Here is a 21367-nt window from a genome sequence, read left to right as displayed (position 1 = left end):
CTGAATGGGGGAGCGGGGGAGCCGATGGGCCCGGAGCGCCCAACCACGATGGAGGCTGTCTCGTCTCCTGGCCTGCCATCCGCTGCAGGCAGCATTTGGCAGCTGCACCCGGAGCCCCCACTCCTGCTCCTCCTACCCGGAGCGGTGGCAGTTCAGGGCAGGAAGCGAGTGGCAGTTACGAGAGGAGGGAATTCCAGCTGCCAGTCACCCGCCCCTCCCCCCAAGAGGGCGGTGAGCGTGCGTGAGGGGGGATTCACCCCCCCCAAGAGGGCGGTGAGCGTGCGTGAGGGGGATTCACCCGCCCCTCCCCCCAAGAGGGCGGTGAGCGTGCGTGAGGGGGGATTCACCCCCTCCTCCCCCCAAGAGGGCGGTGAGCGTGGGGGGGGGGAATCACGAACCCTGCCCCACACAAGAGGGCAGTGAGCGTGTGGGGGGGGGGATTCACCAATCCCTCCCGCCCCAAGAGAGCAATGAGCATGTGTGAGGGGGGATTCACCAACCCCACCCCCCAAAAGGGCAATGAGCTTGTGAGGGGGGGATTCACCAACCCTCCCCCACACAAGAGGGCGGTGAGCGTGCGTGAGGGGGGATTCACCTGCCCCCCCCAAGAGGGCGCTGAGCGTGCGTGAGGGGGATTCACCCCCCCCCAAGAGGGCGGTGAGCGTGCGTGAGGGGGGATTCACCCCAAGAGGGCGGTGAGCGTGCGTGAGGGGGGATTCACCCGCCCCTCCCCCCAAGAGGGCGGTGAGCGTGCGTGAGGGCGCATTCACCCGCCCTCCCCCCAAGAGGGCGGTGAGCGTGCGTGAGGGGGGATTCACCCGCCCCTCCCCCCAAGAGGGCGGTGAGCGTGCGTGAGGGGGGATTCACCCCCCCCTCCCCCCAAGAGGGCGGTGAGCGTGCGTGAGGGGGGATTCACCCACCCCCCCCCAAGAGGGCGGTGAGCATGCGTGAGGGGGGATTCACCCGCCCCTCCCCCCAAGAGGGCGGTGAGCGTGCGTGAGGGGGGATTCACCCGCCCCTCCCCCCAAGAGGGCGCTGAGCGTGCGTGAGGGGGGATTCACCCGCCCCTCCCCCCAAGAGGGCGCTGAGCGTGCGTGAGGGGGGATTCACCAACTCCCCCCCCAAGAGGGCGCTGAGCGTGGGGGGGATTCACCAACCCTGCCCCCCCCAAGAGGGCGCTGAGCGTGCGTGAGGGGGATTCACCCCCCCCCAAGAGGGCGCTGAGCGTGTGTGAGGGGGGATTCACCCGCCCCTCCCCCCAAGAGGGCGGTGAGCGTGCGTGAGGGGGATTCACCCTCCCCCCAAGAGGGCGGTGAGCGTGGGGGGGGGGATTCACCAACCCTGCCCCACACAAGAGGGCAGTGAGCGTGTGGGGGAGGGGATTCACCAATCCCTCCCGCCCCAAGAGAGCAATGAGCATGTGTGAGGGGGGATTCACCAACCCCACAACCCAAAAGGGCAATGAGCTTGTGAGGGGGGGATTCACCAACCCTCCCCCACACAAGAGGGCGGTGAGCGTACGTGAGGGGGGATTCACCAACTCCCCACCCAAGAGGGCAGTGAGCACGTGGGGGGGGAGGGGATTCACCAACCCTGCCCCGCACAAGAGGGCAGTGAGCGTGTGAGGGGGATTCACCAATCCCTCCCGCCCCAAGAGAGCAGTGAGCATGTGTGAGGGGGGATTCACCAACCCCACCCCCCAAAAGGGCAATGAGCCTAAGAGTTTTTTTCCCTCACTCCCAATGAGGCGGTGAGCAGATGAGGGGATTCACCCACCTCCCCCCACAACGGGACGCTCAAGGGGGATTTACCTGACCTTGGCACCCCACCGGGGTGGAGAGCTGGGTGAGGGGCAGAGATTTTCCCACCTTGCTCCTGGCCCCCAACAGAGTGGTGAGAGGGGCAGGATTTATCCACTCCTCTCCCTAGCAGGGCGATGAGGTGGGATGGATTTACGCACCTCTGACCCCCTACCAGGGTGGTTTATATCTAAACATTGCCATCTGATGGCATATTGGAACAATAGCATCCATGATATCATTCATAAGTCTGTGGGTTCAATAAGATTGTTAATATTAGAGCTGGCCAAAATTTTCCAACAGAAGAGTTTTCAATTAAATCAAAACATTTTGCTGGAATGTATCAATTTCATCTAAATTTTGTGGGTAATTATCAAAATGTTTTGTTTCTATAATGGCAAAACATTTTATTCATGTAAACTTGAAACATTTCATTTTGACGTAATCATCTCATAGACTCAGACGTTTGACTTTATTGTTTCTACTATAGTATAATATAGCAGAAATGAAATTTTTTTGGCCTTGTTAAAATGAAATGCTCTGCTAAGGTCAAGACAAAATATTTTGGAATCTATTACTTTGTGAATAATTCTGAGACTTTGACTTTTCATCCCTATTTGGGATAAATCCAAATTTCAAAATCTCAATTTCCCAAAGGATGGAAATTCTGTTTGGTTGGTTGGTTTTTTTTTTAAACTAACTCTAGTTAAAAGGTACCATAAATTGTTTCCTGTGTGCAGCTCTTAACAGATATGAGCATGCAAATACTGATTTTGTCTGGGGCCAGATAAACTAATAACCACATACTGGCACAAATGTATTTCTTCTGTGACAAATCAGGCTTAAATGATATTCAAGAATCACTCTCTTTTACCTGCTAGAATCTGAGCTCAAGTTTCTGCTGCAGCTGATGACATCACTAACAGTTAAATCATGCTAAGAAAGGCACTTCACTGGTCTGCTCAGCTGCATGTGTTGTTGACATTATCAGCATATGCATGGGAAACACAGATCCCAGAACCCATACCCTGGAAGTAATGAGACAAAAAAATAATTACTTTTAGAATACCTTTCTTAATTTTCAGAATAGTGGTGGAAACTGTTAGTGATTTAAGATCAGTTAAGTTCTTTCTAAACAGTTGTATGTATTCCTTTTTCATTTGTATTAATGGTGAAAAGACAACAAAACTAAAAATTCCTGCAATTTGTCTCACAGTTCCAAAAGTGCTTTTTAAAGGAATATTTTGTATTATGAAAAAACACATCATTCATTGCATCTATTTACTTAATTTTATTAAGCACCTACTGATTTACATCTTTCAATAATTGCATTTCAAAAATATAATGTTAGAAACTCTCCCATGATCTGTAACAATAGAACAATCAGCTGCATCTGGCAACTCTTTTAAAAGGAAAAATATTAGAATGTTCAGCTAATTAATCTAAATAGCTGAATATAGGTAGTATTTTATAATAGAATTTTATCAAGACAAACTTGTTGTCAGTAGATGGGTACAATAATTATAACTAGAGATAGTCAGAAAATGGTAAAAATTTTCCATGAAAACTTTTTTTAATTTTTGAGGATTTTGTTTTTTTAGTAAAAACTTATTTTAGGTTTTTTTTACATTGAGGAAAACAAAGGCCATTTTGGTTGAAAAAAAAATGTCAATAGAAAATTCTCAACCATCTCTAATCACAACTCTAAATGCTATTCTGAATATAAGATAGAGAAATGTGAGAATCATAAACTTACCAGGAGGAATTGGTCAGGCTTTTAGGTTGAACTGCTGCTATCCAGCATAGGTCCTAAAAAGGTTCTGGACCCATGTTCTTATTGAAAGAAACATGATTCAGTATCAATTTCTAAATCTTATTAAAAATCTTAAATTAAAATAGAATCAAGAAAACGTCACCAAAGCTAAGATATTAGTAATACTAAACTAAACTAAGAATAAAACACTATCATATCATAATCTAATCAAGCCAGGTAGTCTCAGTAGTGGGCTGAAGTTAAATCATCAAATTAATGCCAGAGATGTAATCAACCATTATATAACTTTTAAGAGGAAGGCTAAGAAGGTGGCTGTCCATTTATTTATATATCCCAAAGAAGGAATTTTACTAATGTCAATCAAATAAATAATTTGAATCTGGCTAAATAGTTTAATAATGAAACCAAATTATTATCTAATGTTTGCATCACAACCTTAGAGCCAATTATAAAACTTCCTTCTTAACCTTCAATTAGTATGCGGTATTTAACCCAGCGGTTCTCAAACTGTGGGTCAAGACCCCTAAGTGGGTTGTGGCCAGTGATGAGCTGCCAAACTGGTTCCCTCCTCACCCCACGAGGAGGTCATTGCCCACCCCCACCCCCCGGGACTCCTGTCCGATTCAACCCCCCGTGTTCTTTGATGCCCCCCCCCCCGCAGAACCCCTGCCTCATCCACCCCCCTCCCCTGTCTGCCCCCAGAACTGGGCAGGAAGGTCTCGTGGGCCACTGTAGTGGGTGCCCACCCCACCCTAAGAGCCAGAGGGATCTGATGGGGGGCGAGGTGGGGAGTCCCGGCGGTGCTTACCTGGGGCAGCTCCCAGGAAGCATCTGGCAGGTCCCTCTGGCTTCTAGGGGCGGGGAAGGGTAGCTGGGGGGGAGCAGGGGGAGCGGCCGCTCCCCCAAATGATCACATCAAAAGTGGCACCTTAGGCACCTACTCTGTGGGTGCTCCAGGGCTGGAATACCCAAAGGAAAAATTTGGTGGGTGCAGAGCACCCACCGGCAGCTCCCTGCCCCGTGCCCGGCCCGGCCCCAGCTCACCTCCGCTCCGCCTCTGAACGCACCGCCTCACTCTGCTTTTCCATGCCCCACCCCCGCTTCCCACAAATCAGCTGTTCGACGGGAAGCCTGGGAGGGCTGAGAAGCAGGCAGCGGCTTCCCGCTCAGGCCGAGGGTGGCGGAGGTGAGCTGGGGCATGGAGTGGTTCCCCTGTGCGCCCCCACCCTGCTGTGGTTACCTGCTGTGGCGCAGGCGGCCCTCCTTGTGCCCCCCCACCCCAGCTCACTTCCGCCTCCCTGGGCCTGAGTGCGAAGCCGCCGCCTGCTTCGCAGCCCGCCCCGGCTTCCTGCATGAACAGCTGATTTACGGGAAGCCGGGGTGGGGGCGGAGAAGGAGAGCGGTGCGGTGCGTTCAGGGGAGGAGGCAGAGGCGGAGGGGAGGTGAGCTCTGCACCCACCAAATTTTCTCCAGCCATGGAGCACCCATGGAGTCAGCGCCTAGGGAGCCACTTTTGGCCAGTCAAATTTAGAAGCCCTTTTAGAACCGGTTGTCCTTCGCGGAACAACGGATTCTAAAAGGGCTTCTAAATTTAACAACCGGTTCTAGCAAACCAGTGCGAAGCGGCTCCAGCTCACCACTGGTCACGGCCCTATTTTAATGGGGTCACCAGGGCTGGCTTAGACTTGCTGGGACTCAGGGTTAAAGCCCAAGCCCGAGGGCTTCAACTCTGGGCAGTGGGGCTAAGGTTACAGTCCCCCTGCCTGGGGCTGAAGCCCTTGAGATTCGGCTTTGCCCCACCCAGCCTGAGGCAGTTGGGCTTTGGCTTTGTCCCCTCCCTGGGGGGGCAGGGCGCAGGTGGCTCAGGCTTTGGTCCCCCCTCCTGGGGTCCTGTAGTAATTTTGTTGTCAGAAGGGGGTCGCAGTGTAATGAAGTTTGAGAACTCCTGGCAACCTTTCCTCATCCAACCAAGTATTATAATATACACTTTAACAGAACACTCTATAATAAGCCAATGTTTAACAATCGTGTTTACCAGAAATTACTGATGGCAATCCTAATGGCTCTAGACTTCTAAACACAGAACGAATTTCAATGAGCGTCTTTATAAGACAACATTTAGAGCTCTTTAACCTGTAGAATGTTTCTTTCTGGCACCTTCTCCGTGTGGATTTTATGAGTGCTCACACACACAGAGCTCAGCAAATAATGATTTTTTTTTGGTTTGGGGGCTGAAGTGAAAGTCTGGAGCCCTCCCCCTTCTCCGCCCCAAAAAACAGCTTTGATTTGACCCACAAAAACAATTTTTTTTCATTGAATCAAAACACACAGAAAAACAATTAATTTAGAATCAACCAAAATGTTTTGAGTTGACCCAAAACACAATCTTTTGGGTTTCTTGATGTGTTTTGAGTTGACTGAAACATTTGGGTTTACACAAAATGATTTATTTTCCCCCAAGTTTTTCATTTTGATTTGGCTTTACAGGGGTTTTTCACCTTTTTGTGTGGGTGTGTTTTAAAACTGGTGAAATTTAAAAATGAAATGTCCTTTTGAATCAAAAATGTAAAACATTATAAAATTGGCTCATCAAAACTATCAGTTGAATTTGACCCAAATTCGGCAAATAGTTTCAGACCCCCGCCCCCCAAATGAATCTTTATGTTGAAAAACAATTAGTCAAAAAAATTGCCTAGCTCTACACATACCTGTAAGCATACAGCCACACTTTTATTTTCACATGCTAAAAATAAAGGACGGAACAGCTTCCAGGGAATTAAAACCAAAAGACCAAACAATACAAAAAGATGCAATATGATACTTAAAATTATAGAGGGGTTGTGTTTTCTGGATTTTCATCGTATAGGAGCTGGAACTGCACAAAAGTTGCCAAAATGTGATGTTCTGCTGGCAGCAGTAGACCTTCTTCGGGTGCAGGGAGAGATGTTGATGTCATAACTTCCTCTCTCTAAGCTGATCAGTTTTGGAGACTCTGGAACTTGAGTTTTACCTCAGATGGCTTGTTGATCTGAAAGTTGAGGCTTCTTGGCCTGATCTTTGATTCTTACGGTTTATAAATTTCTCTCACTCACTTTTCAGTACCTACCTTCAAGGTCTATGGACAAATCAGGGGTGAGGCCTACTTGGGAGCCATGCAACTTGGTCCTATCAAGTCTGAATTAGGTCATAATTAGCAAGCATCAAATTAGAAAAGTCCTACTTAAATCACCAGTTTTAAAAATATTTAGTATATTCCATATCCCACAGACTTAGTCTGGGACCCCTCCCAAAACATAAAAAATTCAGATGCATAGACTGCTTGGGTCAAATGTTTTAAAAAGATTGTATGGGACACATTTTAAAAACTATTTAGGTACCTAAAAGTGCAGATAGTAGGATTTTCAAAAGTACCTAGGTTCCTAATTCCCATTGATTTCAGAAGATAAACTGTCTGACTTATAACCATTGATTTCAATGGGAGTTAGGTTAATATGAACTAGGTTCCTATTAGTTCCCCCTAGTAGGGTCTACATGAGGGCAGACACATTGCACACTGCCGTTCATAACCCCCCATAGTCCACACTGCGGGGCTATGTACACAAGTCCAAAAGCTTGATAGAGAAAAATTACTTGAAAGCTGATCAGGATGAAACCCATTTGAAATACATGTTTAAATTTTAGAAACAGTCTATATATCCTTTCAAGCTATTTTCTTCACAGAAGGGAATAGGACGTAAATTAGTAAGGAAGTAAGTTGCTAGATGTTTGCTGTGATATATGCACACCACCCATCTTCTGCTTTGAAATCAAGTTCTCCATAAACTATAACTAAATAAAACTTGTCAAATTATAGAAGAAACTCTCTCAACCCATCTGTTAATCCTATTGGAGGGGAACTACATTATTAAGTCATACACTGCAAAGCTCCTGATAAATCCACTATGATCTGTACTCAAAAGTAACATCTATGGCCTCTTAATTAAAATAAAAATAGCTTTCCAACAAGGAAACATACTAAAGAATTGAAACTGTATGAATAATCTTACATAAAGTTGAGAGTCACAAATCCAGGGATTGCCAGGAATTCTATAATCCAGTCAGACTGAATAAAATAGCTCTTACATGTGATAATTTACATAACTATTCAAGATTTCTTGGAGTGGGACTACAAAACTGCCAAAAGGCAAGATGGACTGCCAACTGTATGCCATTTAGATTTATATATGTATGGTGCTAGTCAGATTAAGATATAAATTAAATCTTTAGAAGGAAGTGGGGGGAACTACGGTTGGGATTCTGCAGAAGGAAATGGGAGGGGAGACCCAACGGTGTGAATCTGGGAGTGGTAATTATTGAGAATGGGAGGCATGAGTGATGCTTGAGAAGAGTATATTGCCAAATTCCTCCCTCCCCCCCCACTCAATTCATATACTTCATATTTTCTTGTAATATTTTTCTTACCATAGGTTTACTATATTGAGCTACTTGAAAACTAGTTTAATTTCACCTTTTTATGTATATGATAAGACATCAGAAATAGTGCATATTTTTTGCATTTTGTGCTTTATTAATGTAGACATTATGCATTATATGTTGAATAATTTAGAAGTGTATTCACTTCTATCAGTCTTAAACAAGCTTTTTAGCTATAAAGAAATCTTTAAGACATTTCATTTGCCAGATTCCAACTAACATAAGGATTAATGTTTGTGCAAGAGCCCACCACAGGATATTGCTGTTGGTTTCTTCACTTGTCAATCGAAAGTACTCCTCACGTTCCTGTTGAAAAAAGGGAAAAGGCATAATTATTTGATTAAAAAAAAAAATCTAAGTACAGTACTTGATGCTGCCACCTGGTATCAAGGCATGTGTTGTCTGTCCACATACTGGAGAGAATGAACAAGCTCTACAATGTTCTCTTCTTAACTATTATCAATTTGATGAAAATAAGAGTTTGAACTTACTCTTATCCATATTACTATCAGGGCTGCAAATCACAATTTGAGCACTGAACAACAGGTTATGTAAGGTTGGCTTTTGTGCTGCAGTGAAAGTGTGAACAGAAGTTTCATATGGTCATGGGTTGGGCTGGGCATTAGGTATAGTTCTTTAAGCACATGCATATGTCCCATTGAAGTCAGTGGGACTAAAACACATTCATAATGTTAAACATATGCTTATGTGCTCTCCTGAACAGGGATGGACTTAAGCACAGACTTATTTTCCCCCTGAATAGGAGCCACAATAAGGCACTTAGGGCCATATATTTAAAGGTATTTTAGCAACTAAATTGAAGCAACTAGGTGCCTGGAACTAGATTCACAAAAGGGACTTAGATGTTGCAACACTGCAATCTGACCCTTCACTCCAAATTTCCTTCTCTGGGACCTGTTCCTGCCCCTGTTAAAGACAATGACAAAATGCCATTCATTTCAAAAGGTATTGGATCATGTCCTGGGCTTTATTCCTACTACTAAATTGGAGCAACTTGCTTACACCTCCACTCTCATGACTGCAGGATTGAGTTCCCTTTTCCAGCCTAACAGACTTGTTTTTACAAGTGTCATGCAGGATCAAGCTCAGAAAGTCTCACAGGGCTTCCTTAATTACTTTTTATTCTATTTTAAAGAGAAAATTGTTCTAGATAGAAAAATTAGAACACACTGCAAAAATCCAGTGTTGTTATGCTTAATGAGCTTATAGCTGGTACAGGCACAAAGATTTCAATAATATATTCAATAATATGCAATATGTAGTAATAACACTCATAGAATTAATTCCTACATTGCAATCTCTGTCCAAAGAAAATGTCTGTGTTTAAAACATTCTTCATAGATATTGATCCTACAAATAGTGCGTGTATGCAAAATCACTCACATCTGTGTTGTTAGAATTGGGTTTATGATGCTAAGCACCAGAGTTAGCATTGTAGTTCCTATTATTAGCAAAAATTACTACTATGCATGCTCAAACAGCTTTTTTAACATTGCCTCTCACATTTATTTACTTCATTACTTTATTTATATACAACTAGATCTTGTAAGTGTCCTCCTTTTCCATCCTGTGCATCCATATTAGGACTCTTGAAACCACGGCTCAGACATGTACAAGGGAGATACTTGTCTCTCCTGCTCTCCTGATACTTCCTCCCTTGCAAGCAACTGATCAGAGAAGATGAATAGAGTGAGCATAGCTAAATGCTATAATCTATCCCTTATTTATTTAATTTTGTGAAAATAATGAGAGGCCCTAGTCCTCTGTGAAGAGGAGTGAAACTGAAATTACCATTCTTATGTTCTGTTAACCAAAAAGTGTCTACAAATTGCTGTTGCAAATGGAAGGATTTTACTCAGTCCTTCTAAAACAAATTCACTTTTAGGTTGAGATTAAGTATTGAGAATCTCAGCCCAAAATAGTAATTTATCACAAAGTTATGAGCAAGTGAAAATAGAATTTAAATGAAAATGTGATGCACATACAACTTGAATTATAGAAGTTATGACCAGCAAAACTAAAATTAACCAAATGATTTAATTAGTGGAAAGTACTGTAGAGTAAAACTGATAGTTATATAAAGAATTAATAATCAATGCTTAGATTATATACTGTATTTTGCTTTACAGCTTCAATGTGTATTGTTCAGTTTTAAGTAATAACTTACATAATGTAGAATCATTTTGGTTAAATATTAATAGTACTTTTAATAACATTTAATTTAAAATAATACTACAACTAAATATTGTAATATGCCACCCAACATTTTACTTTCCAAATCCAGATGTTTCCATGCATTATTCTTTCATATTTCTATTAGGGAACAAACATACTCTGTGATAGTTTTGTTCTTTGGATATGTGATGAATTTGCTCAATTAGATGTCCGAGTCTAAAGTTAACTTCATTAACTTTGTCCTTGGCTTGAGCGATAGCTTCATCAAGAAAATGCTCTCCAACTCTAATGTCCAAGTGGATACGCTATGAACACAACAACAACAATTATTAGTCCCATGGATTTATGGGGTGGGGTTTTTTTTGTTTTTTTTTTTAAAAGTCTTCAGAAACAAAGTGAGGCATAAACAACAAAGGTTTCCTTTTAGCCTTCTTGTAGGAATGGTATTTAACTTATTTACAGATGTCCTTACTAAAGATATAAGATATTTAAAATAAATATATTTCAAGGTTTTAATCTTTAATTACACAAATTTACATACTTTGTTATTAGTGTTGATTTTTACTGATGCTATTGATTCGACCAGTATGAACTATTTATTATACTGTGTCCAACAAAGGGCAAAAAAAAAAGAACATTCTTAGGACTAACCACTCTAATTAAAAACTGATACCATTATCAATCCTTTACACTCTTCCCACTTAGTCAGGTTGTAGCTGAAGCAAAGTCAGAAACAGAGATAATGAAAATCAATCCTAGGTCTTCCACCCGGCATAGTGTAGCACTTCCAGTAGGTTATTAAAGATGCATCTAAAGGCAATTTCCTCCAGTAACTTCCAAAGTTTAGCTTAGTTTATAATGATAAAAAGAACAATAAATATATAATTCATGTGTGGCTCTCTCCCACAGATTTTAACTCTTTAAAGTTTTGAAAGAAAAGGAGTACTTGTGGCACCTTAGAGACTAACAAATGTATTTGAGCATAAGCTTTTGTGAGCTACAGCTCACTTCATCGGATGTGAGCTGTAGCTCACGAAAGCTTATGCTCAATAAATTAGTTAGTCTCTAAGGTGCCACAAGTACTCCTTTTCTTTTTTGCGGATACAGACTAACACCGCTGCAACTCTGAAACCTGTCAAAGTTTATAGAGTTATTGCTCAAAGACACTGGAGCGACAGAAATGTAATAGCTTTCAGATAAGTGTGCTTTTGTACCTGCATCTGTGTTGATAAACCGTTCCACTTATTACATTTCATCATATTAATCAGGACTTTGAAGCTTTACATAATCAAGGTGCTGTACAAACATTAATTAATTTGCACTGTATTAAACTGACTATGCCCTGACTTCTTGGACATGAAAGGAAAGTCTGTTTCATCTCTTCATCTTCTGAGCTGCAGCATTATCTTTTTCAGTCACTAGGAAATTTCATATATTGGCTAAAGAGTCATCTGCAATATCTAATTCATCAAAGCAAGATTCTTCTGGTTTCAAACACTGACCACAACCAAAATAATACAGGATGCTCTGCATGGGTGGAGCTCCATTGAATTCAGGAGGTCCAAAGATCCATCTATGTGGAATTGCTTTGCAAGATCAAAGAGCAACATTGAACAAATGGATCGACTGCAATACTTTCATAATCCCTTCACTCGTCATTAATGATGCTCCTAGACCTCTATACTGTATGTCCATTTGTCTTCCAGAGCCTGTGATTTAGATAGGACAGATATCATCATTAAAAAGAATATTCAAGAAATACTCTTACCAGTTTACTTCCTCCAAATGAGATAAGCTTTGTGGAGTTAGACTGCAAACAGATATTATGCTCCCCAGGTAAGTGTGACGTAAAAGAGAATGTTCCTTGTGGACCATACAATTTTGACAACAGTAGCTGTAATGTGTTAAGTGTATTTTTTTTATTTATGAACTATAGATATTTACATAAAAATAAAATTCTATGCATCATACCTCAGAATATATTTAACATTTTAAACTTTAATATTAATTATATTATATTATTAATATAAATACAATTAAACCTAAGTTTCACATTTTATTTAGGGAATAAAAACTAGAAAAAATGTGGTACACACTGAGGACTAAAATTTGTCTATAGACACTAAACTAAAGTCAAAATTATGTGTTTAAGTGTAGCTCCTAAGTCCTGACTTTGGCACATAAATAAGTAGCCTGATTTTCAAAAGTGTTGAACACCCAATGGCAATGAAGGCAGTTGTTGTGGATTGCTGGTATATGCATCCTGATGGTTAATCTAATATTTTTGGTTTAATTTATCATCTCCTTCCTTTCTAGTATTGAGTACCCTTCTTCTCTTATTGACCTTAATGACAACCAACATGTTTTTGGTTGCACTTTTGAAAATCAAACCACTTATTTAGCTGCTTAAATATGGATTTAGGAACCTAATTTTAGGCACCTATTTTTAAAAATATTGTCCATTCCCCTTAGATAGTATGACCTTACAGTTCCAAGAGTCAGTACAAATGCCTCCAAAAATGTGAATAATAAGTTTTACCTCCTTAGTAGGAGTTGTAATGGTCACAAACATTCCCAAACCAGGAGCAGATTCAAGAAACCTATGTTCATGTATGTCCCACTGCTGTACCTTGTAACTACCTGAGAAGACAGATACAAATCTGTTAATTACAAGTTAGTATATTAAATATCTTTCACTTTTTCATTTCACATCAAGTCACTATAAAAACAAAATTAAGTACAAGATAACTTACATATTTAATAGAATTATGATTTTTTTCCAGTTCACCATATAATTAGATTGTGGCATTTTGCACCACAATGGAGTAAGCAAGAAGTTACAAACTAATGAAAGAAAAGTGACAATTTATTATCATTGCCTTGCATGCTCTGGCCTGGTTAGCAAGCCATGGCACATGGCAGATCTTCCCAAAAGTTCAGGTATCCATTACTATAGTTATGTTTGTATGATTGTCTTTCATGCAGCCCCCAACACTTATGGACAACAAGCTATCAGCTCTTTGATAGTTCCCTGCCAATCTTGCATATTTCTCCTTCTCAAATAAGGGCTTTTTGCTTTCTCATTATCTGGGAAGATTTTAATGCACTCAATATAAAACACCTAGTGGAATGGTCTTTTTTTTTTTTTTTTTAAGCGGGTGACCTTTGAACGAGGTCCTGACCACTGGTAAACAGAAAATGCAGATCTCACATTGGTGGGGAGAGTGGCAAAACCGTGCTATAATAGGATCCTGGGAGTAATGGTTGACTAAACCAGAATTCCTCCGAGGAAGCACATACTGCAATGGCATTTGTAGAAATAGTGCTTTGTGTGCTTTCCATCTTAGCTCAGCCAGCTCTTCTGGTCAGTGCAGAGAACTTTTGTAGCAACCTGCATGGAACTTGGAGGGATGAGCACAGGAGATAGAAGGGAAAAGTTTGGAGATGGCATCAAGAAGCCATTCTGTGTGCACACAGCTTGAATGCTAGCTGCTCTCACAGCAATTCTGTAACTTATTCTCTTAATAAAGAGCTAGGTTAGATTCAGAAACATGGAGTCCTCTCATGTTACTACTCAGCATGCAATACACGACAACTGTAACACTTGCATGGCTAGCTTGGAGCAGTAGCTATAGTGCATTTCCATATTGTGACCGGCCCTTGTTTTGGGAGTAAAGAAGTAAATGCTCTTCGTGCCTTGTGACAAAGTTCCTCCTCTGCCTTGGTGGGTCCTGTGCTTATTGGCAGATTTGCTTGCCTCAAAAATTCACGGCTGCCCTCAGTTTGGCTACTTTTTGCTAGTGACTCAAACCTGCTGTTCACTCAGCTAACCTCCTCACTGGCCAGCCTGGGGAAAGGGAGAACAATCCCCGCAGTCTCTACTGACCCACCTAGTGGGTTGGGGGATAAGGCCAGGGACCTTTCCCTGTGGTGGGACCCACAGACCAGGTCACCTCCTCTTGTCTCAAATAGGGAGTTGAGGGGAATGGGGGGAACCTGGGCCTGCCCTCTACTCCAGGTTCCAGCCCAGGGCCCTGTGGATTGCAACTGTCTACAGTGTCTCTTGTAACAGCTGCATGACAGCTACAACTCCCTGAGCTATGTCCCCATGGCCTCCTCCCCACACCTTCTTTACCCTCACCGCAGGATCTTCCTCCTGAAGCCTGACCACACTTGTACTCCTCAGTCCCCCAGCAACACGTCTTTTCACTCCCTGCTCCTTGCACACCATCCCCTAACTGATGGGAGGTCCTTTTTAAACCGGGTGTCCCGATTAGTCTGCATGCCATAATTGATTCTAGTATGTTCTTAATTGGCTCCAGGTGTCTTAATTAGCTTGCCTGTCTTAATTGGTTCTAGCAGGTTCTTGATTGCTCTACTGCAGCCCCTGCTCTGGTCACTCAGGGAACAGAAAACTGTTCATCCAGTGGCCGGTATATTTGCCTTCTACCAGACTCCTGTACCCTACTGGTCTGGGTCTGTCACAGTGCCCTACTCACCATCACCACCACTCATTCACCTAAGCAGGGCCAGCCACAGGGCTTTGGCATTATATATAAGGCTGTCAGTATTAGAACTTCATAGATTAACATTTTAAATATTAAACACATTGACCATCATGTAGCAACATCTACCTACCAGTAATCAAGGTATCACTTGGAATGTCTTCTATTATGCATTTCTCCTCTCTTTCCCCTGAATGAAAATACAAAGCAGGTGAGACTGCAATCCAGACGCTCAAAAGAATTCCTATTAAGTGGCTCTTCATGATTTTGGTGTATCCTTATTGTACTACTTTTGGAAATGATTAGTTAGAAATGAGCACAGCTCTGTGCTCACTCCTTGTTCGCTGTTTATCAGTGTGGTTTTGGGAAAAAATGTGAAAAGACATCTGGTAGTTACTTCAGTTATTTATATATGTGTATGCGCCATCGAATGAGATAAGAAAAAGATAATTTGTGAAGTTTTTCCTAAAATGAAAGGAGCAAAATTTTATTTTGTAGCTCAGATATATGAAGTTTTATAGGACTAATTTATAATTTTGTGTGTGTTTGTCTCTCTCTCTCTCTCTCTCTCTCTCTCACACACACACACACACACACACACACACAAACTACATTAGGACTGAAAGTGCCACAATGGGAAAATGCAATACTTCATTTTTTTCTGAGTTGTATGTGTAACCCCTTGGGGTTTAGAGAGCATGGCCCCTTTAAATCTTTTTCCTTTTGGGGAGGGGGAGCAGTGAGAGAAAGGAGGGAAACTTGGGGGTGTGGCTCTGGAGCCAGGGGAGAGAAGGCCTGCAGCAGGGAGGCCCTGGGCAAAGTGAACGGGAGAGAACCGGCCTGAAGCCCAGGAAGGACAGGGCGGCCAATCGGGGACACCCCAGGACAGGAGCCAGGAGGAGCACTGCCAGGGAGGAATTGCCCGAGAAGGACAGGCCAGAGTTGGACCCGGTATCACTGCTGCCCAGAGCTGCATGGGGCTGTGAGTACTGGGGCTTGTGACTCTGCGTTGGAAATAAGGAGGGGGGTTGCTAGTTAGTTAAGTGGGGAGGTTGTTGCTCTGTGTGGCTTTGCAGAGAGCGGCAGAAAAGGGCACCGGACAGGTTGTTGGGGAAAGTTCACTGGTGCCGAAGACAACCAGGAGCACCCAAGACTCAGCCGTGGACTGGAACTTTGCTCAGGACTCCTGAACTCTGTATGCAGACACATTGCTCAGTGTCTGCCCTTTCAGAATGTGCTACCATTGGGCCTGTGGGGCCTTGGTTTGGATGCAACCCTGTTCTACTGCTCCCCCTACATTTCCCCTTGTTGTTTTTCTCCTCTCATCCCTCTGTAAATAAATATCTCCCTTTGTTATATCCCTTGTACTTTTCCTGTGGGTGTGTGTTCTCACTCTAGGGGGTTTGGAACAGGTGCCCCTGGGGTGGAAGGAATTTTTCCTGCTGCATTCCTGTGCGCGCCGTCTCTTGGCCAGAGCTGCCTGCAGAGCAGACTACATCTTGGCTACAAGGGCGCTAAAGTTAGATATGTTTTTACTGTGTTTGTCAGCTTTGCCAGTTACTGCTGGGTTTTTGGTCCAATGGGTCAGCTGAGTATTCTCTCTGTGTGTATTTAAAAATAAAATCCAGCACAGCTGGCTTCATAGTCAATAAGATGGCCAAGATCACTTAGTAGTGGAATGTCCCTTTCAATGGATGTTGTCATTATAAGAAATCAAAATTGTTTGGGGAGGGGTGTAGATAAATTAAATTTTGCTCTTGCTCCTCAATTCAACAAATAAGAGAAAAATAGATTAAAATAAACTATTCTCTGCTTCCAATTCCAGCATCACTGCACTGTATGGGATAGTTTCTGTCTATTGAGTTGCCTGGCAACATCTCAAAGTTTTGCTGTGTTATTATTTCTGTTCATCTGTCAAAAGGGATCTCTGTGGTGTATGTGCTAGTGACCAAAAATACCTTTTTCCAGGAAAGGTCTCCTTCTATGGCACAGGATCATTTAAAAAAATAATATTTTCTATGGAAAGGATGTATTTTGCAGTGTAATGCAGCTTTACCTTTTGCTGGGGCTTCGTTCAGCCCAGGACAAGGCAAACATTTTTGGCAGTCCTCTTTCCCTGTTTTTGTGTCTCTATGCTCGTCTGGGGTCAGTCACTACAGGGCTCAACTCTGCCTCTTGCTTCCCCAGTATGAGTAGGTAGTGAGTTGGCTGCCACGGTCATAGCTTGAAGAAAGCTATATTAGGGTCCAATTCAGAGCCCACTGAAATCCACGGAAATATTCCCATTGGTTTCAGTGGACATTGGATTGGACCTTTGATGTTCAGACATAGCCTGGGAGGCAAGGCATTGCTAGGCAGAATGGACAATAATTTAGTGGATTCTTCTCACATTCAGACACTCCAGATGCCTTCTTTTTGTTGTGCCTTCATTTCATGGGAAGAGAACAGATTTTTGCACTGAGGGCCTCTATTCTATTCAGATTCTTATACAACATTCATCATAGAATCATAGATTAGGGTTGGAAGACACCTCAGGAGGTCATCTAGTCCAAACCTCTGCTCAAAGCAGGACCACCACAACTAAATCATCCCAGCCTTGGCTTTGTCAAGCCGGGCCTTAAAAACCTCTAAGGATGGAGATTCCAGCATCTCCTTAGGTAACCCACTCCAATGCTTCACCACCCTCCTAGTTTTTCCTAATATCCAATCTCGACCACCCCCACTGCAATTTGAGACTATTGGTCCTTGTTCTGTCATCTGCCATCAATGAGAACAGCCTAGCTCCATCCTTTTTGGAGACCCCCTTCAGGTAACTGAAGGCTTCTATCAAATCCCACCTCACTCTTCTCTTCTGCAGACTAAATAAGCCCAGTTCCCTCAGCCTCTCTTCATAAGTCATGTATCTCAGCCCATTAATCATTTTCATTACCCTCCGCTGGACTCTCTCCAATTTGTCCACATCTTTTTTGTAGTGGGAAGCCCAAAACTGGATGCAATATTGCAGATGTGACTTCATCAGTGCTGAATAGAGGGGAATAAGCACTTCTCTTGATCTGCTGGCAGTGCTCCTACTAATTCAGCCCAATATGCCGTTAGCCTTCTTGGCAACAAGGGAACACTCTTGACTCATATCCAGCTTCTCATCCACTGTAATCCCCGGGTCCTTTTCTGCAGAACTGCTGCTTAGCCAGTCAGTCCCCAGCCTGTAGCGGTACATGGGATTCTTTCGTCCTAAGTGCAGGACTCTGCATTTGTCCTTGTTGAACCTCATTAGATTTCTTTTGACCCAGTCCTCTAATTTGTCTAGGTCACTCTGGACCCTATCCCTACCCTCCCCGCAGCTTAGTGTCATCTACGAATTTGACAAGGGTGCAATCCATCCCATCATCCAGATCATTAATGAAGATGTTGAACAAAACCGGCCCCAGGACAGACCCCTTGATACCGGCTGCCAACTAGACATCAAGCTGTTGATCACTACCCGTTGAGCCTGATGATCTAGCCAGCTTTCTATTCACCTTATAGTCCATTCATCCAATTCATACTTTTTTAACTTGCTGGAAAGAATACTGTGGGAGACCATATCAAACGCTTTGCTAAAGTCAAGGTTTATCAGGTCCACTGTTTTCCCCATATCCACAGAGCCAGTTATATCATCATAGAAGGCAATCAGGTTGGTTGGGCATGACTTGCCCTTGGTAAATCCACATTGACTGTTCCTGATCACCTTCCTCTTCTCCAAGTGCTTTGAAATAGGTTCCTTGAGGACTTGCTCCATGATTTTTCCAGGCACTGAGGTGCGACTGACCTGTCTGTAGTTCCCTGGGTTCTCCTTCTTCCCTTTTTTAAAGATGGGCACTATTTTTGCCTTTTTCCAATAGTCCGGGATCTCCCCTGTTCGCCACGAGTTTTCAAAGATAATGGGCAATGGCTCTGCAATCACATTAGCCAGCTCCCTCAGCACCCTTGGATGTATTATATCTGGCCCCATGGACCTGTGCATGTCCAGCTTTCCTATATAGTCCTTAACCTGTTCCTTCACTAGTGAGGGCTGCTCGCCTCCTCCCCATACTGTGTTCCCCAGTGCAGCAGTCTGGGAGCTGACCTTGTCTGTGAAAACCAAGGCAAAAAAAGCATGGATTACTTCAGCTTTTTTCCACATCATCTCTCACTAGGTTGCCTCCCCCATTCAGTAAGGGTCCCACACTTTCCCTGACCTTCTTCTTGTTGCTAACATACCTGTAGAAACCCTTCTTGTTACCCTTCACACCCCTTGCTAGCTGCAACTCCAGTTGTGCTTTGGCCTTCCTGATTACACCCCAGTAGGCTTGAGCAATATATTTATACTCCTCCCTAGTCATCTGTCCAAGTTTCCACTTCTTGTAAGCTTCCTTTTTGTGTACAAGCTCACCAAAGATTTCTCTATTAAGCCAAGCTGGTTGCCTGCCATATTTGCTATACTTTCTGCACATTGGGATGTTTTTTTCCTGCACCCTCAGTAAGGCTTCTTTAAAATACAGCCAGCTCTCCTAGACTCCCTTCCCCCTCATATTAGCCTCACAGGGAACTCCAGTTCCCTGAGGGAGTTGGATTCTGCTTTTCTGACATCCAGAGTCCATATTCTGCTGCTCTCCTTTCTTCCATTTGTCAGGATCCTGAACTCGACCATCTCATGGTCACTGCTGCCCAGGTTCCACCCACTTCTACTTTCCCTACCAATTGTTCCCTGTTTATGAGCAGCAGGTCAAGAGGAGCACAGCCCCTAGTTGGTTCCTTCAGCACTTGCACCAGGAAGTTGTCCCCTACACTTTCCAAAAACTTCCTGGATTGTCTGTGCACTGCTGTATTGCTCTCCCAGCAGATGTCAGGGTGATTGAAGTCTCCCATGAGAACCAGAACCAGTGATCTGGAAACTTCTGTTAGTTGTCCAAAGAAAGCCTCGTCTACCTCATCTTCCTGGCTTGGTGGTCTATAGCAGATGCCAACCCTTGTTGCTCTTTCCTCTAAACTTAACCCAAATACTCTCAACGGGCTTTTCTCCAGTTTCACATTGGAGCTCTGAGCAATCATACTGCTCTCTTACATACACTGCAACTCCTCCACCTTTTCTCCCCCGCCTGTCCTTCCTCAACAGTTTATACCCATCCATGACAGTGCTCCAGTCATGTGAATTACTCCACCAGGTCTCTGTTATTCCAATCACATCGTAGTTCCTTGACTGTGCCAGGACTTCCAGTTCTCCCTGCTTGTTTCCCAGGCTTCTTGCATTTGTATATAGGCACTTGAGATAACTCGCTGATCATCCCTCTTTCTCAGTATGAGGCAGGAGCCCTCCCCTCTCGCGCTCTCCTGCTTGTGCTTCCTCCCGGTATCCCACTTCCCCACTTACCTCCAGGCTTAGGTCACCATCCCCTGGCTAACCTAGTTTAAAGCCCTCCTCACTAGATTAGCAAGCCTGCCTGCGAAGATGCTCTTCCCTCTCTTCATTAGGTGGATTCCATCTCTTCCCAGCAATCCTTCTTCCTGGAAGAACATCCCATGGTCAAAGAATCCAAAGCCCTCTCTCAGAAACCACCTGCGTAACCATGCATTTACCTCCACAATTTGATGGTCCCTACCTGGGCCTTTTCCTTCAACGGGGAGGATGGACAAGAACACAACTTGCGCCTCAAATTCCTTTATCCTTCTTCCCAGAACCACAGTCTGCAGTGACCTGCTCAAGGTCATTCTTGACAGTATCACTGGTGCCCACATGGAGGAGTAGGAAGGGGTAGCTTTCCTAGCAGACATTCCATCACATCCTGAATTCTAGCTCCAGGCAAGCAGCACACTTCTTGAGTTTCCCAGTCTGGATGGCAGATTGATGACTCCGTCCCCCTTAGGACTCTTGGGAGTGGTGGTCGTGGAACTGCCATCCCTAGGACAATACATCCCATGCTTTCCAGTCAATGGAGGTCTCCTTCTGATCCCTTCCCTCAAATGACTCTTCCAAACCATTCTCCGCTGTAGTACCTGTGCAGAGAACCTGAAAATGGTTTCTTACCTCTATCTGCAGTGGAGATACATGGGTTCTCCTCTTCTTCTGGAGGTCACATGCCGCCAATTTTCTTCCCCGTTCTGCACTGCCCTCTCAGATTCTTCAGCATGCTGTGCCTGCAATACCAAATGCTGACTTCTATCCAGAAAATCTTCATTTTCTCTGATGCAATGCAGGGTTGATACTTGGGTCTCTAGTCCTTTAACCTTCTCTTCCAATATGGAGACCAGCTTGCACTTCGTACAGACAAAGTTGCTTCTATCCTCTGGGAGAAAGACAAACATGGCACATCCTGTGCAGGTCACAACCATTGATTGCTCACTGTCCATAATCTCTTTCTTCTACGAGCCTCTTCAGATGTTATATTTACTGCTCACAGAAGCCTGAAAGGCAAACACAAACTCTGTGGGAACTCCCCCCACAAGCGAACTCCCAGGTGAACTCCATTTGCCTGTCCTCTGTTTGCAACTGGTGCCTTTTCACACTCCCAATTCACACTTTTCAAACAAACAACCACGGTCAAACAGTCACACTTTTCAAACAAACACACACATTGTCAAACAATCCCTGCAACTAGCTCCAG

General features: G+C 43.7%; 1 protein-coding gene across 2 annotated transcripts; it reads right to left on the bottom strand.

Moving 5' to 3' along the window:
• Positions 1–8120: 8120 nt before the first annotated feature.
• Positions 8121–15797, bottom strand: LOC119854769 (transmembrane emp24 domain-containing protein 11-like). Of its 2 annotated transcripts, none has more exons than XM_043512687.1 (6): positions 15337–15797; positions 14881–15297; positions 12872–12882; positions 12011–12136; positions 10401–10547; positions 8121–8352 (listed from the first exon to the last, which is right to left on the bottom strand). In XM_043512687.1, the coding sequence occupies exons 2-6, from the start codon at positions 15008–15010 to the stop codon at positions 8203–8205; spliced, it is 564 nt and encodes a 187-aa protein (XP_043368622.1). In that variant the 5' UTR covers positions 15011–15297; positions 15337–15797; the 3' UTR covers positions 8121–8202. The 2 variants fall into 2 exon arrangements, with proteins under 2 accessions (XP_043368622.1, XP_038255764.1); XM_038399836.2 differs by having other exon boundaries at positions 12782–12882; positions 15339–15789.
• Positions 15798–21367: the final 5570 nt, after the last annotated feature.

Source organism: Dermochelys coriacea, chromosome 4 (genome assembly GCF_009764565.3).
Source record: "Dermochelys coriacea isolate rDerCor1 chromosome 4, rDerCor1.pri.v4, whole genome shotgun sequence".
NCBI lineage: Eukaryota > Metazoa > Chordata > Testudines > Dermochelyidae > Dermochelys > Dermochelys coriacea.
The sequence above is the reverse complement of the archived record's forward strand: the minus strand, read 5'-3'. Positions and strand labels throughout refer to the sequence as shown.

Bases quoted from the DNA above. Each gene is read 5' to 3' on its own strand.
- LOC119854769 (XM_038399836.2), bottom strand. From the start codon at position 15,010: ATGAAGAGCCACTTAATAGGAATTCTTTTGAGCGTCTGGATTGCAGTC. The intron at 12,883-14,880 runs GTAGGTAGATGT...CTGTCTTCTCAG, and splicing joins AAGTGATACCTTGATTACTG to GTAGTTACAAGGTACAGCAG. The intron at 8,353-10,400 runs GTATGTTTGTTC...TTTTTTCAACAG, and splicing joins AAGAACAAAACTATCACAGA to GAACGTGAGGAGTACTTTCG.